The sequence below is a fragment of the Typopeltis vanoorti genome, chromosome 17 (genome assembly GCF_054136105.1).
Source record: "Typopeltis vanoorti isolate ZY-2024b chromosome 17, IOZ_Tvanoo_1.0, whole genome shotgun sequence".
In the NCBI taxonomy this organism is placed as follows: domain Eukaryota; kingdom Metazoa; phylum Arthropoda; class Arachnida; order Uropygi; family Thelyphonidae; genus Typopeltis; species Typopeltis vanoorti.
This window is the reverse complement of record NC_143565.1, coordinates 90431035-90456975: the sequence shown is the minus strand read 5'-3', so window position 1 is coordinate 90456975 and position 25941 is coordinate 90431035. Positions and strand designations below refer to the sequence as shown.

At 37.8% G+C, this 25941-nt stretch overlaps 1 protein-coding gene across 1 annotated transcript in view; it reads right to left on the bottom strand.

Moving 5' to 3' along the window:
* Positions 1–25941, bottom strand: part of defl (Integrator complex subunit 7) — a 301189-nt gene that overhangs the window by 49141 nt on the left and 226107 nt on the right. Inside the window, exons 18-19 of the mRNA XM_090407701.1 lie at positions 25731–25878; positions 9332–9430 (exon numbers count right to left, since the gene is read on the bottom strand). Coding sequence (XP_090263827.1) covers positions 9332–9430; positions 25731–25878 — 247 coding nt within the window. The remainder of the gene's footprint in view (positions 1–9331; positions 9431–25730; positions 25879–25941) is intronic.

Below are 25941 nucleotides of genomic sequence, written 5' to 3'. Positions count from 1 at the left end.
AGCGGTTAGAACTGAAGGAAGTACAGGAAAATGGTTTAATGTTAAATCTGGTGTGAGACAAGGATGTACATTATCCTCTCTGTTATTCATTATCTATATGGATCACATTATGAAGGAAAGTGGTATTAAACCTGATATCAAAATTGGAGATGTTAATGTCAGCTTTTTGCTTTATGCGGATGATGTTATACTTCTCAATAAATCCGCTACAAGTCTGCAAGATTCTCTGACTAAATTGAATAGCTGTTGTAATAGATATGGTATGAAGGTCAGCAATAAAAAGACAAAGACAATGAAAATAGGCAGAATCATTGAAAATGTCAGCTGTGTTGTGAATGGAGAACCTGTGGAACAAGTAAAATATTTCAGCTACTTAGGCACAATTTTTACTGAAGATGGTAAATTAAATATAGAAATAGACAACAGAATCAGCAAAGCTGGTATGGTGGGAAGTCAATTGAATAAATTCATATGGAATAAGAGAGAAATTAGTCGGAACACTAAATTAGCTGTATACAAGACAGTGTTCAAACCAGTTTTAACTTATGGATCTGAGAGCTGGGTCAGAAGTAAAACACTTGACCAAAGACTAGAGACCGCAGATATGAGAGTCCTGCGAAAGATTATAGGCGTGAACAGATGGCATCAATGGCAATATCATATTAAAAATGAGGATATTAGGAAAGAACTTGACATTGTCAGCATCCAGGAATGCATTAGCAGAGCTAATCTCAGGTGGCATGGTCACTTAAATAAAATGGGAGAGGAAAGATTAGCAAAACAAGTGTTCTCTGCCAAGTTGGCAGGAAAACGACCCAGAGGAAGACCAAGATATAGGTGGATTGATACGGTACAAAGTGCCTTAGACGATAGAAATATAAGATCTTATAATGTTGGAGTCTTGACAAGTAACAGACTGATTTGGAGGAAAATTGTAGATAGGAAGTTAGTAATGATATAATTTTTTCATGTAGTACTGTCATATCCTGTACACCCCTTGAGCGTACATAGCAGGAATTTGATGATGATGATGAACAATGTCAAGCTCTTTAACAATATCCTCATTTTTTAATATGATACTGCCATTGATTCCATCTGTTCATTCCCCAAATCTTTCTTAAGACTCACACATCTGTGGTCTCCAGTCTTTGAGATTAAGAGATTTATTTCTAACCCAGCTCTCAGATCCATAAATTAAAATTGCTTTGAACACCATCTTGTATATAGCTAGTTTAGTGTTTTGACTAATCTCTCTCTTATTCCATATAAATTTATTCAAGTGACTTCCTACCAAACTTTGCTAATTCTGCTGTCAATTTCCAAAATTAATTTGTCATCTTCACTAAAAATTCTACTTAAACAGCTAAATTGTTTTACTTGTTCTATAGGTTCTACCTCAGGATGCAGTTGGTGTTTTCGATGTGTCTGCCTATTTTCACTTTGTCTTTTTAATGCTGATTTACCGAATTTATTACAGTGACTATTCAATTTGGTCAGGGAATCCTGCAGACTTGTCCTAGATTTATGAGTATAACATCACCTGTATAAAGTAAAGAGCTGAGATTAACATCTCAAATTCTGATATCACATTTAAACTGCTTTCCTTCATAACATGATCCATATAGATGCTCAATAACACCCTTATCGCACACCTGACTTAACATCAAACCATCTTCCTGTACCTCCTTTAATCCTAACTGCTGATTTACAATTCAAATAGAGACTATGAATTGCTTGATATTATTATCCATTTACACCACATAACTGAAGCATTTTGAACAGGTTTCCTCATTTCAACTCGTCTAATGCCTTTTCCAGATCTACAAAACTTAAATACCGATCCTTGTTATATTCCCATGATTTCTCAACTATTTGTCTTAAAATGAAAATCTAATCCTGACAACCTCTGTTTAGCCTGAATCCAGCTTGTTCTTCAAGACTTTCACAATTTTTCATAGCTGCTTCTCAAGTATACTTGCATAAATCTTACTATGCTCTGCTTCAATCCTCTGAAATTCAACTCTCTGACCAAACCTTTTGAATTATGCAATGCAGCCAATGTAAAACTTTTATACCTAAATATTTGAGCATTTCTGGTTGAACATTATCTACTCCAGTTGCCTTCCCTCATTTTAGGTTCGTGACAGCTTTTTTCACTTTAAGTAAACAGATATATATTCTAGATGGCATTCCTGTTGAGTGTTTTTTACCACCTTTATCACAGCTGTTTTTTAGCAATCTTTCAAAGTAATTAACTATTAAGTCACATGTATGCCACAGTAATTAACTCTTTAATAAATGTAAATATTTCATCTTAAATACCATAAGACATATTCAGTACAGTTATCAAACAACAAGAGGAATTACATTAAAAAACACATTAGTCTGCATGCTTACATTGGAATCCCTCTATACTATTGAGCTGTAATTAAGTTAAATAAAAATATAACTGATAAATTTATTTTATACAATTGAGAATAACAATTTCCCAGACTTCTGGGATGGTGAGACAGTTATTACATTTAAGACTGGGTCTGTGCCATAAGGCTTCAGTACTTTCTTTATACAATTGCTCATGTTTATATATGGATCGATGTAGTAGTTGGTGTGTTGCAACTGGATCCTGTGGTTGGCATTTTCAACTCCATGTTACACGAGATCAGATTTGTGAGGTTTGATAAGATGATGTGGTCTTGATGTTCAGAGATGCATTTATTTACAGATCTTCCTATTTGCCCATAGTAAGACAAGCTACAAGAACACAGCACTTCGTATATATCAGGTAGCATCACTGGTGAGAGTTTTTCTTTTGGAGAAGGCAACAAATTGTAAATTTGGTTTATAGGTAGCAGCAAGTTTGTATTTCTTCAAAATTTTGACAAATGTTCAGAGATGCTTTGATATATGATATAGGAGTCCTGCGGGCTGCTTCTTGTCTAGGCTGATGTTGTGGAGAATGGCTAATAATTTTTTGAGTTGATCTTGGATTAAATCCATTTACTAAGGCTGTATCTTTAATAATTTCCAATTCTTCTTTTAAAGATTCTTCAGAGGAGTGCTCTGGATACCAAAGATTTTATGATGCCATATTTTTGAGATGGATGGTGAGCTGATGTATTGAGGATATAATAAAAAGTTGGTTTTCGATAGACAGATGTGGAAATGGAACCATCTTGTTTACCTTGGATGTGTACATTGAGGAAGGAAATACCTTGCGATGATTCTTTTTCTAGTGTGAATTTGATGCACGGGTGGAAGTTGTTGATATTATTTAGAAATGAGTAAAGTTCCTGTTCTGTGGGACTCCAGAATACAAAGATGTCATCAACATATTATAGCCATATTGTTGGTTTTGGGTCGAGAGCAAAAATTCTTTCTTCTAAGTTCAAGAAAAAAGTTCGCTAAGTTAGGTGATAAGGGTGAGCCCATTGCTGTTCCTTCCGCTTGTTTATACATTTTAGCTTTCCAGGTGACCTGATGTGATTGTAAATTTAAAAAATTCCACAACATCAAATGGGAATTTTTGGGTTATCAATTCTATTGTCTCTTTGTAAGGGATATTAGTGAAGAGAGAGACAGTGTTGAAGCTTATTAACATGCCTGTATCTGACAGTTTAATGTCTTTTATTTTTGTGTCAAATTCTATGGAATTTTTCATGATGAAGCTGAGTGGCCTATGAGGGGACGAAGAAAGTTAGACAAAAATCTTGATATTTTATCTGTGGGGCTGCTTACAGAATCCACAATAAGTTGCTTTCATGTAATTTAGGTGAACCATATATTCTAGGAGGTCTTGCATGGTATGTTTTAAGTCTTTTGATGGTTTCTTGATCTATGGACGTTGTTTCATTCAGTAACTTGTTGATGTTTTTGAGCTGTCTTTTGATAGGATCATAATTAAGCTGGGAGTATGTATTGTGATCTCAAAGCAATAAATTCATTTTCCGATCATATGAATTATTATCTAAAACTACAATGGTATTCCCCTTGTCAGTATTTGCAAGGTATTTCCTTCCTTGATGTACACATCCAAGGTTCCATTTCCACTTCTATCATAAAAATATGGCATCACCAGTACAGTTATTAAACAACAATAGGAATTACATAAAAAAAAACAACAACATATTAGCGTGCATGTTTACATTGGAATCCCTCTATGTATATAGTAGCATCTTTACAGACTAAATACTATTGGGCTGTAATTAAATTAAATTAAAATATAACTGATACATTATATTTAATATATATTTGATACATAATGGATTTAATATAATGGATCTAAATGGATTTAATCCAATAACTCAAAAAATTATTAGCCATTCTCCAAAACATCAACCTAGACAAGAAGCCCACAGGACTCCTATACGATATACCAAAGGCATCTCTGATCATTTGTCAAAATTTTGAAGAAATACAAACTTGCTGCTACCTATAATCCAAGAAACAAATTCACAATTTGTTACTTTCTCCAAAAGACAAACTCTTACCACTAATGCAACCTGGTGTATACGAAGTGCCATGTTCTTACTATGGACAAATAGGAAAATCTGTAAATAAATGCATCTCTGACCATCAAGACCACATCCTTCTTATCAAACATAACAAATCTGGTCTCACGTAACATGGAGTTGAAAATGCCAACCACAGGATCCAGTTGCAACACACCAAGCTACTGCATTGATCATATATAAACATGATCAATGCAGTATGTATAAAGAAAGTGCTGAAGCCTTATGGCACAGACCCAATCTTAACCGTAACAACTGTCTCACTATCCCAAAAGTCTGAGAAATTGTTATCCTCAACTGTATAAATAAATTTATCAGTTATGTTTTAATTTAATATCATTACAGCCCAATAGTATTTAGTCTTCGTGTATAGAGGCTTAAGTGCTGTGAAGACATAATGTCGGAGGTTTGATGGATTTTTTACAACACTCAGAAAGGGTTAAAAAGAATTTAATACTTCCTATATTTCGTCCTAGTCACTAGGACATCTACGGGGATTACAAAAAGAACTAATGTAACATAACACAAATATCATACAATACTAAGCCCAACCACGTGGGTGACACTAAAGTCCTATCTAGGTGGAGCGCCCTCTAAGGGCGGTTGTAGGTGGCCTGGAATATAAAGTAGGATCTCTGGTGATGAGTGTTTCCCAAATTTTCGGAAGCTTAATGCAACCGTATTTATTAAGATTTGGTTCATTTCTAAGAGCGGCTGCTGCTGCTTCTAAGAATAGTCTCTCTTTCTTGAATTTGCTGTGATGGAGCATGGTGGTTTGTTTCCATGATACTCTGTGGGTGGTGTCCAAGACATGGTCAGCCAAGCCTGAACGACCGTAGTTGTGTTTATAGATGTAAGACTTGTGTTCCTCTAGGCGGATGGATGCTGATCTGCCTATCTGTCCAAAGTACGCCAGCTTACAGGAACAGGGTACTTTGTAAACTCCAGGCAGAGAGAGAGGAGGGAGCATCTTTTGTAGAACGGATAAGGGTAGCAAGTTTGCGGTGGAGTTTATATGCTGTGTGTAGGTTGTACTTTTTTAGAATCTTGGCTATTTTTTCGGATGTGCCACGGATGTACGGTATGGTGATGGCTGAGGAAGGAGTCTAATGTGTCTGGGCCATGAGGCCAAATAGAGAACACATCATCTACATATCTTAGCCAGATAGAAGCCATAAACTCAGCCCCACTCAAACCTTCTATCTGGCTAAGATATGTAGATGATGTGTTCTCTATTTGGCCTCATGGCCCAGACACATTAGACCCCTTCCTCAGTCATCTCAATAGCCTACATCCAAGAATCCAGTTTACTATGGAAAAGGAAAAGAACAATTGTTTACCGTTCCTAGACACCTTAGTCACACGCCTGCCTAATGATACACTTGCCTTCACTGTATACAGAAAACCCACACGCACAGGCAGATACATTCACAAACTCTCACACCACCACCCCTCTCAACAATATGGCATTATTAAAACTCTTACCAAGAGAGCCCACAATCTTTGTTCCAGTGGAACCGCCCTCACTACTGAGCTTAACTACATACACAACACTTTCCTCTCCAATGGCTACAGTGATCACAGTATCAAAAAAATAATTAGTTCCTCTCCCATTCCCGGTCCTTCTCGTCAACTAGAATTTAAAAATGCCATCACCATACCCTACATCCGTGGCACATCCGAAAAAATAGCCAAGATTCTAAAAAAGTACAACCTACACACAGCATATAAACCCCGCCGCAAACTTGCTATCCTTATCCGTTCTACAAAAGATCAGCTCCCTCCTCTCTCTCAGCCTGGAGTTTACAAAGTACTCTGTTCCTGTAAGCTGGCATACTTTGGACAGACAGGCAAATCAGCATCCATCTGCCTAGAGGAACACAAGTCTTACATCTGTAAACACAACTACGGTCGTTCAGGCTTGGCTGATCATGTCTTGGACACCACCCACAGAGTATCATGGAAACAAACCACCATGCTCCATCACAGCAAATTCAAGAAAGAGAGACTATTCTTAGAAGCAGCAGCAGCAGCTCTTAGAAATGAACCAAATCTTAATAAATACGGTTGCATTAAGCTTCCGAAAATTTGGGAAGCACTCATCACCAGAGATCCTACTTTATATTCCAGGCCACCTACAACCGCCCTTAGATGGCACTCCACCTAGATAGGACTTTAGTGTCACCCACGTGGTTGGGCTTAGTATTGTATGATATTTGTGTTATGTTACATTAGTTCTTTTTGTAATCCCCGTAGATGTCCTAGTGACTAGGACGAAATATAGGAAGTATTAAATTCTTTTTAACCCTTTCTGAGTGTTGTAAAAAATCCATTAAACCTCCAACATTAAGTATTTAGTCTGTAAACACACTATTGTATACTTAGAGTGATTCCAATGTAAGCATGTTCACTAATGTGTTTTTTTTGAGTGTAATTCCTATTGTTGTTTAACAATTGTATTGATGATTTCTTATGATACTTAAGATGAAATACAGTAAAATCCCGAAGTTACGCGGTAGGTGGGACCAACAAAAAGTGTGTAAGTTGAACTCGCGTAACTCGGGGTCCCAATTACATTTTGCATGTAATTGGGACCAAAGGTTTACAAAAACACCTATATTTTTTAAGAAATATAATCATAATTGTAGTTTTTTGTACATAAAAAAAAAAGAAAGTTATTTCGATGTCGATGGTTTCATAAAATCTAATAGATTCGTCTTACGGCACAATGTCTTTTTCTTGTCACGCAAAATTTCTTCATAGCAAACTAATGATTTTTTTATTCCTTGCCTTTTGCCTTGTGGCTACAGTTCGTTCCTCGTTATATCCTGGTAGGATTACCTTTACTTTACATAGTGTGAAGTGACGAAAATTAATTCCGCCGAAAGTAATTTATTCCTAGTTGCTGTATTCAGCGAGTCAAGATTGAATGAGTGATGTGCTAAGACTTTTCCCTCTTCAAGTGACAAATGCCATATTATTGAATTAAGTGTTCATTGACTGAACGAGAACATTGAGAAGCCTATTTGTTGTAATTTAGGAATCTCGAACTTACAAGAACTAATTTTAATTGACTGAGCTTAGAGAATTACAAATGAATGTCTGATGGTTCATGAGTTGTAATCCTTCTGAATATCTTGAACTGATTTGATATTTAAATGTCTTGAGATGTAACCTTGGTCTGAGTGAAATCGTGATAGAAATTCTTTATAACAAGAAGAATAAGATCCGTTAAATATAATTTTTAATTATAATTCTTAAGTTCACCTGAGTAGTATACTAGTAACTTAATGAGAGCTTTATATTCGTTTAAGTGTAATATCCTTGTTGAAACATTGTGTTATGATGTAATTATATGTGACACTGCATTAAATATTCTTTTTATTATCTAAGATCAACCTAATGTTTGCCTGATTTTTTTTCACTGAACTGCTCATTAAATATTTCGAACCAATAGTGGGAGCTTTGCTTAATAGTGAGAACCTCGGCCTAAAATCAGCTTTATAATAACCTGGTATAGTTGAAGGTTGATTTATCAAGGTTGCTCATGCAATTCAGAACATGAAGTGGTGCAGTATACTATAAAGTTTCTTCATGTTAGGATGACATATCGGCCTACAACTAATTAAATTTATAACAAGAGAGAATTATAAGACGATGAAACATGATTGAGCAAAAATTACGATACAACAAAATGGAAATCCGTTGGGGCTTAGGTCCCCGCACAGGTTCGAATCCTGTTGACTGCGCCATTTTGTTGTATCGTAATTTCTGCTCAATCATGTTTTATCGTCTTATAATTCTCTCTTGTTATAAATTTAATAAGTTGTAGGCTGATATATCATTCCATTTCTCTTCATTCAGAATCCAACACATGCTTCTCTGCCTGAATCAAAAAAAGTTTTCTTCAGTGCTTGCCACTGAATCTCCAAGGTTTGGTTTTTGTTTTCAAACTCTTTCAGTTTTTTTGAATAATGTTTGTGTATCTGAGTCTACAGTTCACATCTGATAGCTGTTCAACTTTGATTCTATTTCAAAATTTTTTTACACACCATTCTTTTCAATATGAAGTTCAATTTTATCCTGCTCAACACTAAATGCTGTTCACTTCCTATTTTAAATCCTCTGTATACTGTTGTGTCCTGAATCAGTGGGAAAACATCACTGTTGACAATAACATAGTTAATGAGACTTTTCTTATTACTTGCATCTTCTCTCCATGTGAATTTGTGCACATTTTTATGTTTTAATGGTGTTAATAATAACTAGTCCACTGAGAAGAAGAAGGCAACTTTATTACACCACAGCAAGTACAAGTACGAAAGATTGTTCCTTGAATCAGCCTCAGCTCTGAAACACTTCCCAAACCTCAACAAATTTGGGTGCACAAGACTGCTCCAAATTTGGAAAGCTTACATTCTAAGATCATCAGCCCAATGGCCAAGACAACCCAATTTAGACTACTAGGGGACAGCTTTAGGACTCTAAGACCGACTTCACCTGCCTTTCTTCAGCCTCATTTGCTTAGTGTGAGTGCCTGTGTGCACATATCATTGTTTTGTGATCGCAGAAGATGGCAATGTAACATTGCGAAAATATAGGAAGGTATCGATTAAAGTTTTTAATTAATATTCTAGTATGCGTTTGTCATTTCCTGAAAAAATTAACTTAATTCAATATTACAACTGCATTCATATATTATGATCTCATTAGTAAGCTAACATGAATTAGCATGTTAATCTTTTCAATCTTATTACAGTATATTCTTGAATAAACCCTCTTAATAACCATCATAAAAAAATAAAGTTATTCAGTGAGTATACCTTAATACTTGTGGACTGAAGACTCTGATAAAAGTAACGAGGAAGACAGAGAGGCACCAATACTAATTCATGACTGATTCTTAACAGATGATCAATTTCCTGGGGGGGGGGGGAAGAGAAATGAGGTCAATGAATGATTAACTGATATTAAATTTCAGAAGAAATATAATGACATCAAAAATATAATTATACAAATTCAAGCTAAATTTTAAACTATGACTTAGTTTACTAAAAAAATTTTACATGACCAATTATTATACAGGAAACTAAAAAACTTTATTTTTTTCTTTTTTTTAACAAGACCAAATGAAGTCATAGAAATGCTTCATACAAGAGGCAGTAATGGTATATAGTTATGAACACATGGTATGGACAGAAAGGAAATAAGAATATCACTAGATATGTGAAGAGCCAAAGGCTTCAATTCGGCGACATATAACTCGTTTAAGTTAAGGGATATTACATCCCATATAGTTTCTTAGCCGAATAAGAAACTCAAAGAGTTTCATGCCGAATATAGTAGAAACTATATATAAAGTTCGGCGATTCCAAGCGTAAGCAAACAAGTTATATGTCGCCGAATTGAAGCCTTTGGCTCTTCACATATCTAATAATTTATTTGAGCACCTCACGGCAATACTCGTAGAAGGGGTACAAGTTCTGTTCGCTACAAACTTGATATTAACTAGGTCTGGCTACTCACTGATGAGACCTCAATAAAGGTCGAAACCGGTCTGGGTAGTGACCTTCTCTCATAATGTGAACAAAAATACAGTTCCTAGGAGCTAAGTTCACATTATGGGCAAATATCAAGAATAGTGATCGGAGCTTGCTCCACTTCTACCACGAGTTGCTCCAGCTTGCACTACCCTTTGGGATCAGTGCTGCAGTATCCAGGTATTTGCTTACGCTTGGAATCGCCGAACTTTATATATAGTTTCTACTATATTCGGCATGAAACTCTTTGAGTTTCTTATTCGGCTAAGAAACTATATGGGATGTAATATCCCTTAACTTAAACAAAGAATATCACTTTCTGTATTGCATCTTCATACAAGTAAAGTCAGGAAAGCACTTATTAAATAATGCTAGATCGTCGGCTTGTCGAGAGCTCCTGAAAAGATTAGTAGTATTTTGTGTTAACATTAGATATTTTACTAGAATTTTAAGTAGTATTGTTTGCTTTTTGTTTCTTGGTGTGTCTGTGCAATTTTTGCATGTTTTCTGTTATTTTAATTATTATTTTTAAGAAAAGATAGCGTACACATGGCACCGATAAAGAAAAAAATGGCGGCCAGGTCGCCATGCTTGTTTAAGAGTTTCGATGTAAACGAATTTATGCAATGTGCTGTCTGTGAGATGTATGCCTTGCGAAGAGCGGTGGGAGTCTGGTTAGAAAGTGATAGTGGAGTTAATATGTGTAGAAAGCGTAAAGAGAATGAGGACTTCAAGCATGTTTCGTGTGTCGAGAGTGATATCGTTAACGATAGTCAGAATGTAGAAAATGGCGGTGTGCTAGAGAATTGCGTGGTAGTGCCAGATAGGTGTGAGAGCGTCGCTGAAAGTGTAAATGAAGGTAGAAACACAGAAAGAATGGATGATTTGATCGATAATGAAAATGGTGAGATAAATGCGAGCAGCGAAATTGCCCGTTTGAATGGTGCGATACACAGAGCTAAAAGACAACTGGAGCGTATGGAAAAATGTGTGTTGAACGTACCGACAAATAACCGGCGGAAGTCTGTGACGGCAAATAATAGAATGTTCGTAAACGTCAATAAAATGAAGGAGCGAGTGCTGTATGGGGATTCGCTATTAAGAGGCGTAATAATTGAGAGTTTAACGAAGTCGTACCAGCCGGGTGCGAACATAAAGGACGTCATCGAATCTATTCGACTGCAAAAACAGAGGGTGAAAGAGATGATAATTGGCAGGAACGAATGATTTGAAAGAGGACAAAATGGAAATGATAGAGGATGTGAGGGAGTTGTTTGAGGTAGCAGAAGAGAAGAGTGAGAGAGTTAGGATGGTGAGTATCTTACCGTGGTATGACAGCGAAGTGTTTAGAAGGAGGGCCATAATTGCCAATGACTTTATGCGTGGGTTATGCATGGAGAGTGGTGTGGAATGAGTTCGATGGGCGAAAGGACTTATATAAGATGGATGGGTTACATTTGAATGGAGTTGGTGTACGGAGACTCGAAAGAGTGTTGATGAATGATGTGGAAGTGGATGTACAGACTCAGGGAAACTAGATTTATTAAGAGGGGGGGGGAGTAGATATGCAGACTTTAGGGGGGCAGTTAAGTGTATGAATGAGTATATTATGCCCGAGCGAGTACGACGGACAACAAATCAGAATGGGATAGTTAGTATAAGGCATCAAAGTAGGGATGGGACAAATGGGCTTCTGCGATTCATGTACACTAATGCCAGGAGTATTAGGAACAAGAAGGAAGAGTTTTTGGCCATGGTTGGCACTTCCAGGCCACAGGTTGTCGGTATTAGTGAAACATGGCTGACAGAAGATGATAAAGCTAGTGGGATTGAATGCGACGGGTATAGTGTGTTCAGGAGTGACAGGGTGAATAAAAAGGGGGGAAGAGTGTTATTGATGATAGCTGATGAGCTTCAGCCAAGGAGTACAGAAGTTGAACTGCAGGATGGGAAAAAAAGCACATTTGAGGCTGTTTGGTGTGAGATAGAATCTAGCAGAACAAAATATACAATTGGGTGCTGCTATAGACCGGGTGATGGAGTGGATGGTATGCATAAGCAAATAGAAGAAATGAGTGGAAGGAGGGTAATTATTATGGGTGATTTCAAGTATGGTAACATTGACTGGAAAGAGGAGAGGGCACATGGGAAGAAGGAATTGGATTTTATGCGGTTATTAAGGGACAACTATCTATGGCAACATGTAGTGGAAAATACCAGGGGGTAGAGAGTGCTGGACCTAGTAATTGCAACTGAGAATGTGGCTGTAACGAACATGACCATGTTGCCACCAATTGGTGAGAATGACTATAAGGTCATGACTTGGGAGGTGGCTAAAGGAGTCGAATTTACAATTAACACAGGGTACATGTGGAATTACCGGGCTGGTAAGTATGACAAGCTTAGGTGTGTGCTTGGCTCAATGCCATGGCATGTAAAACTGCAAGGGCTGGATGTTGATAGTGCATGGGAGGTGGTTAAGAACTGTTTGCAGGAGGCAATGGTTGACTGTATACCAAGAGTCTGAATAATAAATCAAGTAGGGGTTAAATGGATGAATAACACTATTAAGCTTGAGCTGCAAAAAAAGAAACAATTGTGGAGGGAATTTAAGGAGAAGGGTGACCATCAGGCGCAGGAACAGTATAAAGCTCAGGCCAGGATGGTAACAAGGGTGGTAAGAAAAGCAAAAGCAGATTACGAAAGGAAATTGGCCACGCAGGCTAAAGAGAATCCCAAACAGTTTTTTCAATATGTTGCAAGTAAAAGGAAAAATGCTCATGGTAGAATAATCTTAAAAAATGCTGAAAGTAGGGAGGTAACCGAATCAGTCGATATTGTGGAATTACTGAGCGAGCACTTTGCAAGAGTATATCATTCAGGTGGTGACTTTGCAGGAATGGAAGAACCAACAGCTTATACTGGAATTGTGATGAATGAAGTAGAGGTAACTAGTCTATTACAGAACCTCAATGTCAATACATCTGTGGGATTGGATGGTATACCAGCTCGTGTCGCACGTGAAGCGGCCAAAGAATTGTCAGTGCCCTTGACCATTTTGTTTAATTTGAGCCTCAGGACTGGGTCAGTCCCAAGGGGGTGGAAAGAGGGGAAAATAGTTCCGCTGCACAAAGGTGGTTCCAAGGCTGCTGTTGAAAATTACCGGCCAATCAGCATAACAGGAATCATTATCAAGGTCTTAGAGAAAATAGTCAAGAGGAAAATATAAGATTGGATAGAAGAAAATGGGATACTGTATCGGGACAGCATGGTTTTGTGAAGGGTAGGTCATGCCTCAGTAACTTGGGAAATGAATGATATAGGAAAGGATCTGAGAGGAACAGTTCATTTGTTTGCGGATGATGCAAAGTTGGGTAGGGCAATAGTGAATGCAGATGACGTCAAAATTTTGCAGGATGATTTGGATAGATTGGAGGTCTGGGCTAAGGAGAATGGATGTCAATTTAATGTGGCAAAATGTAAGGTTATGCATTTTGGGGTGAAAAGATTGGCGGCAGTTTACTGCATTGGTGGAACCGTGCTCCAGGAAATTGATGAGGCACGAGATTTAGGAGTGTTGGTGGATAAGGAATTGAAATTTAGGGGACACATTGCAAAAGTGGCCAAATCAGCTCATCAAATCACTTGGTTGCTGAAGAATACGTTGACAAGCAGAGACAAGCAGGTTATTGTTCCTCTCTATCGAGCCTTGATAAGACCCCATCTAGACTACTGTGCTCAGATTTGGTCACCTAGGTTTCTTCTTGATGGGGAGGAGGTGGAGAGGATCCAGAGGCGAGTGACCAAGATGATAGCAGGTCTGTGGAATGAACTGTATGAGAACAGGTTGAGGATTTGTGGGTTGCAAAAATTGGTTGATAGGCGGAGGAGGGGAGATATGATTGAGATATTCAAATTACTGAAGGGTTTCTATAAAATTAATTCAGAAGATATTTTTGAGAACAGGACTGGTTGTGGGAGGACTAGGGGACATCCATGGAAACTGGGCAAAAGTGTGGTTAGTAAAGGTGTTAGAGCTGGGTTCTTTACTTTTAGAGTAGTGAATGAGTGGAATGCGCTCCCTGAGTCTGTGGTGGATGCTGTGACAGTGAATGAGTTTAAGGCGAGGTATGATAGATACTGTATGAATGTCGAATAGTTGTGATGAATATGATTTGGGGCCTTCCTCGATGAGTCTAATGACTCCCTGGAGTTGCCCGTAATAATAGTAATAGTAATAAATAATGAACAGTTTAGATTTTTTTTTAAATATCTGATCCACACACACACAAAAGGAGGAATCTATTCACATTTGCTTGAACAACTGAGGATTGTATTATTTGGGGAAGGCAGAATGGAGGGGACTGTTCCAAAGGATAGAAGTAGATGGAATGAAGGAGGAGGCAGTGGAGTTGGTTTGGTGAGTTTCAAAATGGACTGTAAAAGGACGTTAGTTAGCAGTGGCTCTTGTTTTAATGATTTTGGAGATGAATTATAAAAGAAAACTTTTCCCTTAAGCAAATGGTTCATATCATGCCAAACAAAAGAACAATTAGCACATTTTGGATTGCTCTTTAAAATGAGCAGATTGTTGAAAAGATAATCAAGGATAACAGTACTGTACTTTTTTTCTTTTTCAAATGAAGATAGAGTCTTCAAGCAAAGGATTCTTAAAAAAAAGCAAAGATTTAGTCAGTTTCACCATCTACAAACTGTGTTTTCTTAATTTTGAGATTTGTGCATACGATTCATTTATCTGAAGCTTCAGCTAAAACTGACAACAAATTTTTAGTGATATTACCTGTCAATTTTGTGATCCATTAGTGCATCTCAAAATCAATGCATTCTGGGCTTGTTAAATTACACTGGCCAACAAAAAAAAATTTTTTTTCTGCTGATTATGATCTGACACTTGTTTTTTTACTAATTTCGGTGCGCTGATTTCAAATATCAAACCCATTTTTCTCTATCACATCAGGTTTTTCCTCTATGGCATTTTCTTTTTGCTAATTTGTAAGTTTTTGATAGTTTTAAGGAGGCAGTACTATTTAGAGGATCCAAAAAATCGATTTTTTAATATTATTTTCTGAAAGTATGTACTTTTAAAAATCTGTTCCTAACTTTTTATCAAGAAATTCGAAAAATTCCCGAAGATATAGCCTATTATTCAAAGCGGTGCGCAGATCAGAATCAGAGCGCTCACAGTTCTCGCTTGTTAGTAAACGAATAAATGCATAAGAACCTGCAACGGCACGTACTGGCGCTTTGAATGCGAGAGAGGCCGATAACCGACCTAATACATTTAGGTGATGAAAAGTAGGCTATGACAATTGCCTAAAACAAATGAATGCTATATGCATCATAGCGGACAAAGAACGATCGAAATCAGTCAATCGTTAATCGATCGTGAAAGTATGATGAGCGCTTATAACGTTTCAATAGTCTCTCTGGTTTTTTTTGTCTTGTTAATTTCATGTTAGTCGGTAGTGAAGAAAATACATCATGTCTACTAATCGAAAATGCATCAATAGTGTAGATTCCTTCTGCTACATTTGTGGCAGCTTTACTGTTCCCAGTCTAAGGACAAATATCACTGATTTCGTTAAGAAAGTGTACTTTGCATACTTTGACGTAAAAATTGCAGATCAGGACAATTCATGGGCTCCAAATAAAGTGTGTAAGTCATGTGTAGAAAATTTACGACAGTGGAGCAAGGGAAAATGCCAAAAATTAGCTTTTGGCATTCCAATGATTTGGCGTGAACCGAAAAATCACGTAGATGATTGCTATTTTTGTTTAGTTCAGACTTCTGGTTATAATAAGAAGAATAAAAAAATTGTGTATCCAAATCTCGACTCAGCAATTCGGCCAGTTGCTCATTCCAATGAAATAGCCATGCCAATTTATAAAGGACTTCCTGAGAACAAGCATGATCGGGATATGCCAGATGTTCTTGAGGAGCAAGACCCGGATGTTGATTTAGACAATGAAAATTTAATTTCTAGTTCTGGACCGCAACGTTTTACTCAAGCGGAATTGAATGACTTAGTAAGAGATTTGGGCCTATCAAAGGAATCATTGGAATTGTTAGCTTCAAGATTAAATGAAAAAAAAAACTTACTGGAGCAAGATACGAAGATAACTTTTTATCGTAGCAGGGAAAGTAATCTTGTACAATATTTTAAACACGAGTGTGGGTTTGTTTACTGTAACAATGTGTCAGGTTTACTAACTGAAATGAGTGTTGTACAATATCATCCAAATGAGTGGCGTTTATTTATCGACAGTTCAAGCAGAAGTCTCAAGTGTGTCTTACTACACAATGGGAATGTACATGGCTCAATTCCTATTGGCTATTGTGATCTTAAAATGGTGAACTTTTTACTTGGCTTTCAAAGAGGATATACAAAGTTTCCATGTTTTCTATGCTTCTGGGATAGTTGAGCTAGAAACCAACACTGGAGTCAGAAACATTGGCCTCTTAGAATATCCTTAAATGTTGGAGAACAGAATGTTATAAATCAACCTTTAATCGACAGAGAAAAAATCATTTTTCCACCTCTACACATCAAACTAGGTCTTATGAAGCAGTATGTTAAAGCTTTAGATTTACAAGGTGACTGTTTCCAATACATATGTGAAAAATTTCCACGACTTAGTTATGAAAAAATTAAAGCCGGTGTATTTGATGGACCGCAAATTAGAACTTTAATGAGAGACCCAAATTTCATCAACTCTATGAACGAAATTGAGAAAGAGGCCTGGACTTCATTTACGATGGTTGCGAATAATTTTCTTGGAAACAAAAAAGTGTGCAATTACAAAGATCTAGTGGAAACAATGCTTGAAATTTTCCACCGCCTAGGTTGCAACATGAGCATAAAGCTTCATTTCCTATACAGTCATCTTGATAGATTTCCCAAGAATTTAGGTGCTGTAAGCGATGAACAAGGCGAAAGATTTCATCAAGACTTAAAAACTATGGAAGATCGGTACCAAGGAAGATGGGATTCTCACATGATGGCCGACTACTGTTGGAGTATTCAAAGGGATTGCCAAAACAGAACACACAGCAGAAATTGCTACAAACAAAAATTTATTCCCTGAAACTCATGTGTAAGTAAAATTGTTATTTTTTTATAAATATTCTTGTAATTTTTAATGAATATTGTTAAGTAGTTATGTATCTAATTATCGGCCTCTCTCGCATGCAAAGCACCAGTACGTGCCATTGCAGGTTCTTACGCATTTATTCGTTTACTAACAAGCAAGAACGGTGAGCGCTCCGATTCTGATCTGCACGCCGCTTTGAATAATAGGCTATATCTTTGGGAATTTAATGAATTTCTTGATAAAAAGTTAGGAACAGATTTTTAAAAGTACATACTTACAGAAAATATTAAAAAATCGATTTTTTTGATCCTCTAAATAGTACTGCCTCCTTAAAACTATCAAAAACTTACAAATTAGCAAAAAGAAAAAATGCTATAGAGGAAAAACCTGACGTGATAGAGAAAAATGGGTTTGATATTTGAAATCAGCGCACCCAAATTAGTAAAAAACAAGTCTCATATAAAAGTCAGCAAAAATTATGTTGGACAGTATTATCAAATGGCAGTTGGTTCTTAGCAGCAAGTCTATTTCACCTATCACTGTTAAACAGTTCTTATTATTCTTAACACACTATCCTATTCTGCAAACAGATTACTGTGCTGATTGATCACTGAATGAATAACAGGTTGATGTCTATTTTCTGATGTTTACCAAAAGGCCCATTTTTATACACCAAAAGAGCTATGTATATTTATTTATATTTCCTTAAATGAAAAATAAGGCATGATGCTGAATCAAAGCTTTAAAATTCCTAAACATCTTAGAATGCTTCCACTAGAAATTCATAATCTGATCTATTTTCTCAACATTACATTTGTTGTTTAGCACAGAATTCATAATTAACAAAACATACTACTGACTTCTCTATGTATTAACCTGACAAGCAGTAATACTAACTTGCAGATTTTGACTCAAAACTTTCAATCAAGTAATCAAGAGCAAACGGTTTACAAAAAAAAACTTCTGAATAAAATGATACTGCAGTGGCATTTTGCTATACAATAAGGACTATGGGATGATATCAACTCATCAATGACAGAGATGAATCCCACTGCAGTATGCATACTATCTTTAAAAGTAACTGGTAATTAGCTTACGGAATTAACAACTCATATGAAGGATATTAATTAAAGGCAACTTTAATGAATAACTTCTATATTTCGTTAACGTCACGTTGCCATCTTCAGGAACATAAATATGGTATGTGCACGCAGGCACTAACAAAAGAAAATGAGGAAGAAGGCAAGAAACTAATATTGTTATTAAAGTCCTAATGGTGCCCTCTGCCGGCTAATTTTGTTGTCTTGGCTGTTGGGCTGAAGTTCTCATAATGTAAGTCTCCCAAATTTGGGGTAGTTTCATGCACCCAAATTTGTTGGGGTTTGGAACGTTTTTTAGAGCTGCTAATGATTCCTTGAATAATCTTTCGTACTTAAACTTGCTACAGTGTATTATTTTAGTTTTCTTCCAACGAATTCTATGGTGGGTATCTAAGGCATGGTCTGCCAGCCCAGAGTGGCTGTACTGGTGAAACCGGATGTAGTCTTTGTGTTCTGAAATCCTGATATTTGCTGTCCTGCCTGTTTGGCCAGAGTAGGACAATTTGCAGCTGCAAGGGACCTGGTATACACCAGGTAGGTCTAGGGGAAGTGGTTGGTCTTTGGTAGAGCGGATAAGGGATGCCAACTTTTTATATGGTCTGTAACAAGAAGTAAGGTCATATTTTTTGAGGATATTGGTTATTTTCTCAGAGATGCCCTGGAAGTAGGGGATGGTGATAGATTTGGTGTAATCTTTATTGTGGAAGGGGGAGAGGGGGTTGGGGTTTACTGGTTTTAGTATTTTTTGGGGGGTTATAACCATTGGCTAAGAAAGTGTTGTGGATGTGGTTTAGTTCAGTGGTTAGGGCCTTGTCATCTGAGCAGATTAATTTTGCCCTGTTATATAGTGTTTTTATAACCCCATATTGTTGTGAGTAGGGGGGGATTGCTGGTGAATGTATCTGCCAGTATGGGTGGGTTTCCTGTAAACAGAGAAAACCAAAGATCCATCAAGCTGGTGAGTGATTAAAGTGTCTTGGAAGGGGAGGGTGTTGTTTTCCTCTTTTTCTAAGGTGAACTGGAATCTGGGATGTTGGTTGTTTAAGTGTGTTAGGAAGGAGTGGAGTGTATCTCAGCCATGTGGCCAAATAGCAAACACTACAAAGGTAAGCTTAATGCTTTAGTACTAGACCGTACTACTTACCTCCCTATTGAATATAATCCTACCAGCTCTCAGATTAGAACTCTCTACAGATTCCTTAAGAAAGTCACTAACAAACTAAAACCTTATAACTCTAGACCGCCCCCTCCCTTGATTATATGGACTACCAAAAATACATAAACAAAATGTGCCATTACGTCCCATAGTGGATGGCAATGATTCCCCCACATATAAATTAGCCAAACATTTAGCCAAAGCGCTCACACACTATACTGGCAACACACCATCACACATAAAAAAACTCAGCCCATTTTAAAGCAAGTATAGGAAAACCTCTCACTCCAACACACTGACATAATGGTCAGTTTTGACATCTCCTCCCTGTTCACTAATGTCAAACTCAAAGAAACCCTAAAGCTCATCCAAGCCAAGTTTCCTCCGATATCTCAGCCTTATTTCAGTTCACAATGAAATCAGGCTATTTCGTTTGGCAAGGAAAATTCTACAAACAGATAGAGGGGACATCCATGGGGTCACCACTTTCCCCACCCTTGGCCAATTTCTTTATGGAGACCTTTGAAGAGAAAGGCTTAAACTCCGCCCACACAAAAACCCACTATTTGGCTTTACGTGGATGATGTGTTTGCTATTTGGCCACATGGCTCAGATACACTCCACTCCTTCCTAACACACTTAAACAACCAACACCCCAGAGTCCAGTTCACCTTAGAAAAAGAGGAAAACAACACCCTCCCCTTCCTAGACACTTTAATCACTCACCAGCTTGATGGATCTTTGGTTTTCTCTGTTTACAGAAAACCTACTCATACTGGCTGATACATTCACCAGCAATTCCCCCCCCCCACAACAATATGGGGTTATAAAAACACTATATAACAGGGCAAAATTAATCTGCTCAGATGACAAGGCCCTAACCACTGAACTAAACCACATCCACAACACTTTCTTAGCCAATGGTTATAACCCCCAAAAAATACTAAAACCAGTAAACCCCAACTCCCTCTCCCCCTTCCACAATAAAGATTACACCAAATCTATCACCATCCCCTACATCCAGGGCATCTCTGAGAAAATAACCAATATCCTCAAAAAATATGACCTTACTTCTTGTTACAGACCATATAAAAAGTTGGCATCCCTTATCCGCTCTACCAAAGACCAACCACTTCCCCTAGACCTACCTGGTGTATACCAGGTCCCTTGCAGCTGCAAATTGTCCTACTCTGGCCAAACAGGCAGGACAGCAAATATCAGGATTTCAGAACACAAAGACTACATCCGGTTTCACCAGTACAGCCACTCTGGGCTGGCAGACCATGCCTTAGATACCCACCATAGAATTCGTTGGAAGTGAGATGAATTCGTAATGAGTAGTGTTCGTGCAAGCTCCGGATAAGATAAGTATCATTTTCAGTTATCGATACAAATTACTTAATATTGTGTAGTTTTGTTTTGTTTGCCTGCGTATTTTAGTGCGTCTATTCTTGGTGTGTTATAACGTTTAATTTGACAAAACACGTTACAGATAAATATGGCACCTGTGCGTAGGAAAATGGTGGCCAGTAATGAAGGTTCGCCATCGTTATCAAAGAACGGTAGCATAAAAGAAATGAGTCAGTGTACTAGCTGTGAAATGTACGCTTTGCGGGGTGCGGTCGGAGTGTGGTTAGATGATGATAAAGGATTGAATGTGTGTAGAAAATGTAGGGAGAATGCAGAATTGAAGTGTATTTCGGATCGTGAGTGTGATATTTTTGTCAACCTTCAGAATGAAGGAAATAGGGATATGACAAGAAACGGCAAGGTTGTACATGAAAATTGTGAGAGTGTGAATGATAGTATAAATGGTTTCTCAGAGAATAAAAAAGATGAGATAGATGCATTGAGTGAGATCGCGTTGTTGAATAGTGCGATAGAAAGAGCAAAACAGCAGCTAGAGTGCATGAACAAAAGTAGACTGAATGAACCAACCAATAATAAAAGGTATGACAGGAAAAATAGACGTATGAATGTGAACATGAACAAAATGAAGGATAGAATGCTGTATGGAGACTCGTTAGTAAGAGGTGTGTTAGTAGAGGATTTGACAAAATCGTACCAACCTGGTGAGACCATAAAGGACGTAACTGCGTCTATTAGAGAGCAAAAGGAAAAGGTGAAAGAAATGATTGTTGTGGCAGGTACGAATGATTTGAAAGGAGATAAAATGGAAATGATAGAAGACCTGAATGAATTGTTTGAGGTAGCAAAAGAAAAGAGTGAGAGAGTTAGAATGATTAGTGTTTTGCCACGGTATGACAGTGAAATGTTTAAAAGGAGGGCTATAATTGCAAATGACTTTATGTGTGGGTTATGTACGACGAGTGGTGTGGAATTTGTGGATGTGTGGAGTGAGTTTGATGGGCGAAAGGATCTATTATAAGATGGATGGCTTGCATTTGAATGGTTACGGTGTAAGAAGACTTGAGAAAGTGTTGCTGAATGTAGTGGATGTGCAAATTCAGGGAAACTAGATTTGTTAGGGGGGGTAGAGATACAGTCCTTATGGAGGCAGTTGAATGTAAGAATGAATATAATATGCCAGAGCAAATAAGGACAACAAATCAGAGTGGAATAGTTAATATAAGGCATCAAGGTAGGGTTGGGGTTAATGGGGGTCTTAAATTCATGTACACTAATACTAGGAGTATTAGGAACAAGAAGGAAGAGTTTTTGGCCATGGTTGGCACTTCCAGACCACAGGTTATAGGTATTAGTGAAACATGGCTGACTGTAGATGATATAACTAGTGGGATTAAATGTGATGGGTATAGTGTGTTCAGGAATGACAGAGAGAATAAAATGGGGGGAGGAGTATTGTTGATGATAGCTGATGAGCTACAGCCAAGGAGAATAGAAGTTGAATTGCAGGATAGAGAAAAGAGCACATTTGAGGCCATTTGGTGTGAGATTGTGGCTAGCAGAACTAAATATACAATTGGGTGCTGCTATAGACCAGGTGATGGAAAAGATGGTGGTGATAGTATGCACAAGCAAATAGAAGAAATGGGTGGAAGGAGAGTGATTATTATGGGAGATTTCAACTATGGTCGCATTGATTGGAGTGAGGAGAGGACACACGGGAGGAAGGAACTGGATTTTATGCGGTTATTAAGGGATAACTATCTGCGACAGCATGTAATGGAAAATACTAGGGGTCAGAGAGTGCTTGACCTAGTAATTACATCTGAGGATTTGGCTGTAACAAATATGACCACATTGCCACCAATCGGTGAGAGTGATCATAGGGTCTTAACTTGGGAGGTGGCTAAAGGTGTAGAATTTTCAATTAAGACAGGGTACATGTGGAATTATCGGGCGGGAAAGTATGACAAGCTTAGGAGTTTGATTGGTTCAGTGCCATGGCATGTACAACTGCAAGGACTAGAAGTTGATAGTGCATGGGAGGTAGTTAAGAAGTGCTTGCATGAAGCAATGGCTGACTGTATACCTAGAGTCCGAATAATAAATCAAGTAGGGGTTAAATGGATGAATAACACCATTAAGCTTGAGCTGCAAAAAAAGAAACAACTATGGAGGGAATTTAAGGAGAAGGGTGACCGGCAGGCACATGAACGGTATAAAGCGCAGGCCAGAAGGGTGACGAGTGTGGTAAGAAAAGCATAAAAGGATTACGAAAGAACATTGGCCATGCAGGCTAAAGAGAATCCTAAACAGTTTTTTAGATATGTAGCAAGTAAAAGGAAAAATGTACATGGCAGATTGATTTTAAAGAATGCCGATGGTAGGGAGGTAACTGAATCAGTTGAGATAGTTGAGTTACTGAGTGAGCACTTTGCAAAAGTATATCATCCAGGTGGTGACATTGCAGAAACGAATAAACCAGTAGATTATACGGGAATTGTGGTTAATGAAGTGGAGGTGAGTAGTCTATTGCATAACCTCAATGTCAATACATCTGTGGGATTGGATGGTATACCAGCTCGTGTTGTACGAGAAGCAGCTAAAGAATTGTCAGTACCCTTGACCATTTTGTTTAATTTGAGTCTCGGGTCTGGGTTAGTCCCGAGCGGGCGGAAAGAGGGGAAAATAGTTCCACTGCATAAAGGTGGTTCCAAGACTGCTGTTGTAAATTACCGACCGATTAGCATATCAGGAATCATTGTCAAGGTCTTAGAGAAAATAGTCAAGAGGAAAATACAAGATTGGATAGAAGAAAATGGGATACTGTATCGGGGACAGCATGGTTTTGTGAAGGGTAGGTCATGCCTCAGTAACTTGCTCACGTATTATAACACAGTGACAACTGAACTGGATAAGGGTAATGGGTTTACGGTGATTCTGCTGGACCTTGCCAAGGCCGTTGACAAGATTCCACATGGAATTCTAATCAGTAAATTGCAGCATATGGGAATGGACATGGGGTTGGTGAGATGGATAGGAGGGTGGTTGACGGAGAGATATCAGAGAGTGGTTTACTCGGGAGTGGAGTCCACAAGACGGCCTGTGACTAGTGGTGTGCCACAAGGATCTGTTCTTGGACCACTGCTGTTTAATTTGTTCATAAATGATATAGGAAATGATCTGAGAGGAACAGTTCATTTGTTTGCGGATGATGCGAAGTTGGGTAGGGCAATAGTGAATGCAGATGACGTCAAAATTTTGCAGGATGATTTGGATAGATTGGAGGTCTGGGCTAAGGAGAATGGATGTCAGTTTAATGTGGCAAAATGTAAAGTTATGCACTTTGGGGTGAAAAGATTGGCGGCAGATTACTGCATTGGTGGAACCGTGCTCCAGGAAATTGATGAGGCACGAGATTTAGGAGTGTTGGTAGATAAGGAATTGAAATTTAGGGGACACATTGCAAAAGTGACCAAAACAGCTCATCAAATCACTTGGTTGCTGAGGAATACGTTGACAAGCAGAGACAAGCAGGTTATTGTTCCTCTCTATCGAGCCTTGATAAGACCCCATCTAGACTACTGTGCTCAGATTTGGTCACCTAGGTTTCTTCTTGATGGGGAGGAGGTGGAGAGGATCCAGAGGCGAGTGACCAAGATGATAGCAGGTCTGTGGAATGAACCGTATGAGAACAGGTTGAGGATTTGTGGGTTGCAAAAATTGGTTGATAGGCGGAGGAGGGGAGATATGATTGAGACATTCAAATTACTGAAGGGTTTCTATAAAATTAATTCAGAAGATATTTTTGAGAACAGGGCTGGTTGTGGGAGGACTAGGGGACATCCATGGAAACTGGGTAAAAGTGTGGTTAGTAGGGGTGTTAGAGCTGGGTTCTTTACTTTTAGAGTAGTGAATGAGTGGAATGCGCTCCCTGAGTCTGTATTGGATGCTGTGACAGTGAATGAGTTTAAGGCGAGGTATGATAGATACTGTATGAATGTCAAATAGTTGTGATGAATATGATTTGGGGCCTCCCTCGATGAGTCTAATGACTCCCTGGAGTTGCCCGTAATAATAGTAATAGTAATAATAGTAATAATAATACACTGTAGCAAGTTTAAGTACGAAAGATTATTCAAGGAATCATTAGCAGCTCTTAAAAACGTTCAAAACCTCAACAAATTTGGGTGCATGAAACTACCCCAAATTTGGGAGACTTACATTATGAGAACTTCAGCCCAACGGCCAAGACAACAAAATTAGCCGGCAGAGGGCACCATTAGGACTTTAGGAACAATATTAGTTTCTTGCCTTCTTCCTCATTTGCTTTTGTTAGTGCCTGCATGCGCATACCATATTTTTATGTTCCTGAAGATGGCAACGTGACATTGCTGAAATATAGAAGTTATTCATTAAAGTTGCCTTTAATTAATATCCTTCATATGAGTTGTTAATTCCGTAAGCTAATTACCAGTTATGTATGACCAACGTATAAGCCTTGCTACTATCTTTAAAAGGCAGCTGATTTCTGTTGCCTGGATGGGACCCATTGATAATGGTTGTCACTAGATGTTAGATGTTGGCAGATGTCTGCTGTAGTTTCATCTCAGTGCCTCTAAAATCATCACCACCATCAATAGCTATAGCTCAGATAATGGCTAAAGGTAGAAACTCCCTTATCCCCATTTCCAAAAGTTAGGGCTCCACTTACTGAGCACCCTTTGGGGATAAACAGGTATTAGAAGATTTATTTTATTTTATACAATGCTTCTAGGAAAATGACAAAATACATGAATGTGAATTTTCACTACATACTATTCATTCAGACGACTGCAATTTATGTAGAATGTAATTAGCATTCTTCATCACTGATAACTTACAAAAAATTCACTTTGCTAAATTTGCTAGTACTGCAAGGCAAAATATAATCTTCATTACATACTTGTCTTCCAATGGCCCACCCTTCACAGTCATTAGTGAGATCCCTAATTAATAAAGAAGTCTTCTTACAGGCTTCATGCATCCGATAATTTTCAAGGGTCTGGTTGCTATGTTCTGTAGTTAAGATATCTTCTTCACCTAAGGAAAATCTGTAAATGGCACTGTTATATGGACTGATTATAAAAATTTATGATATTTATTACCTTAAAAAT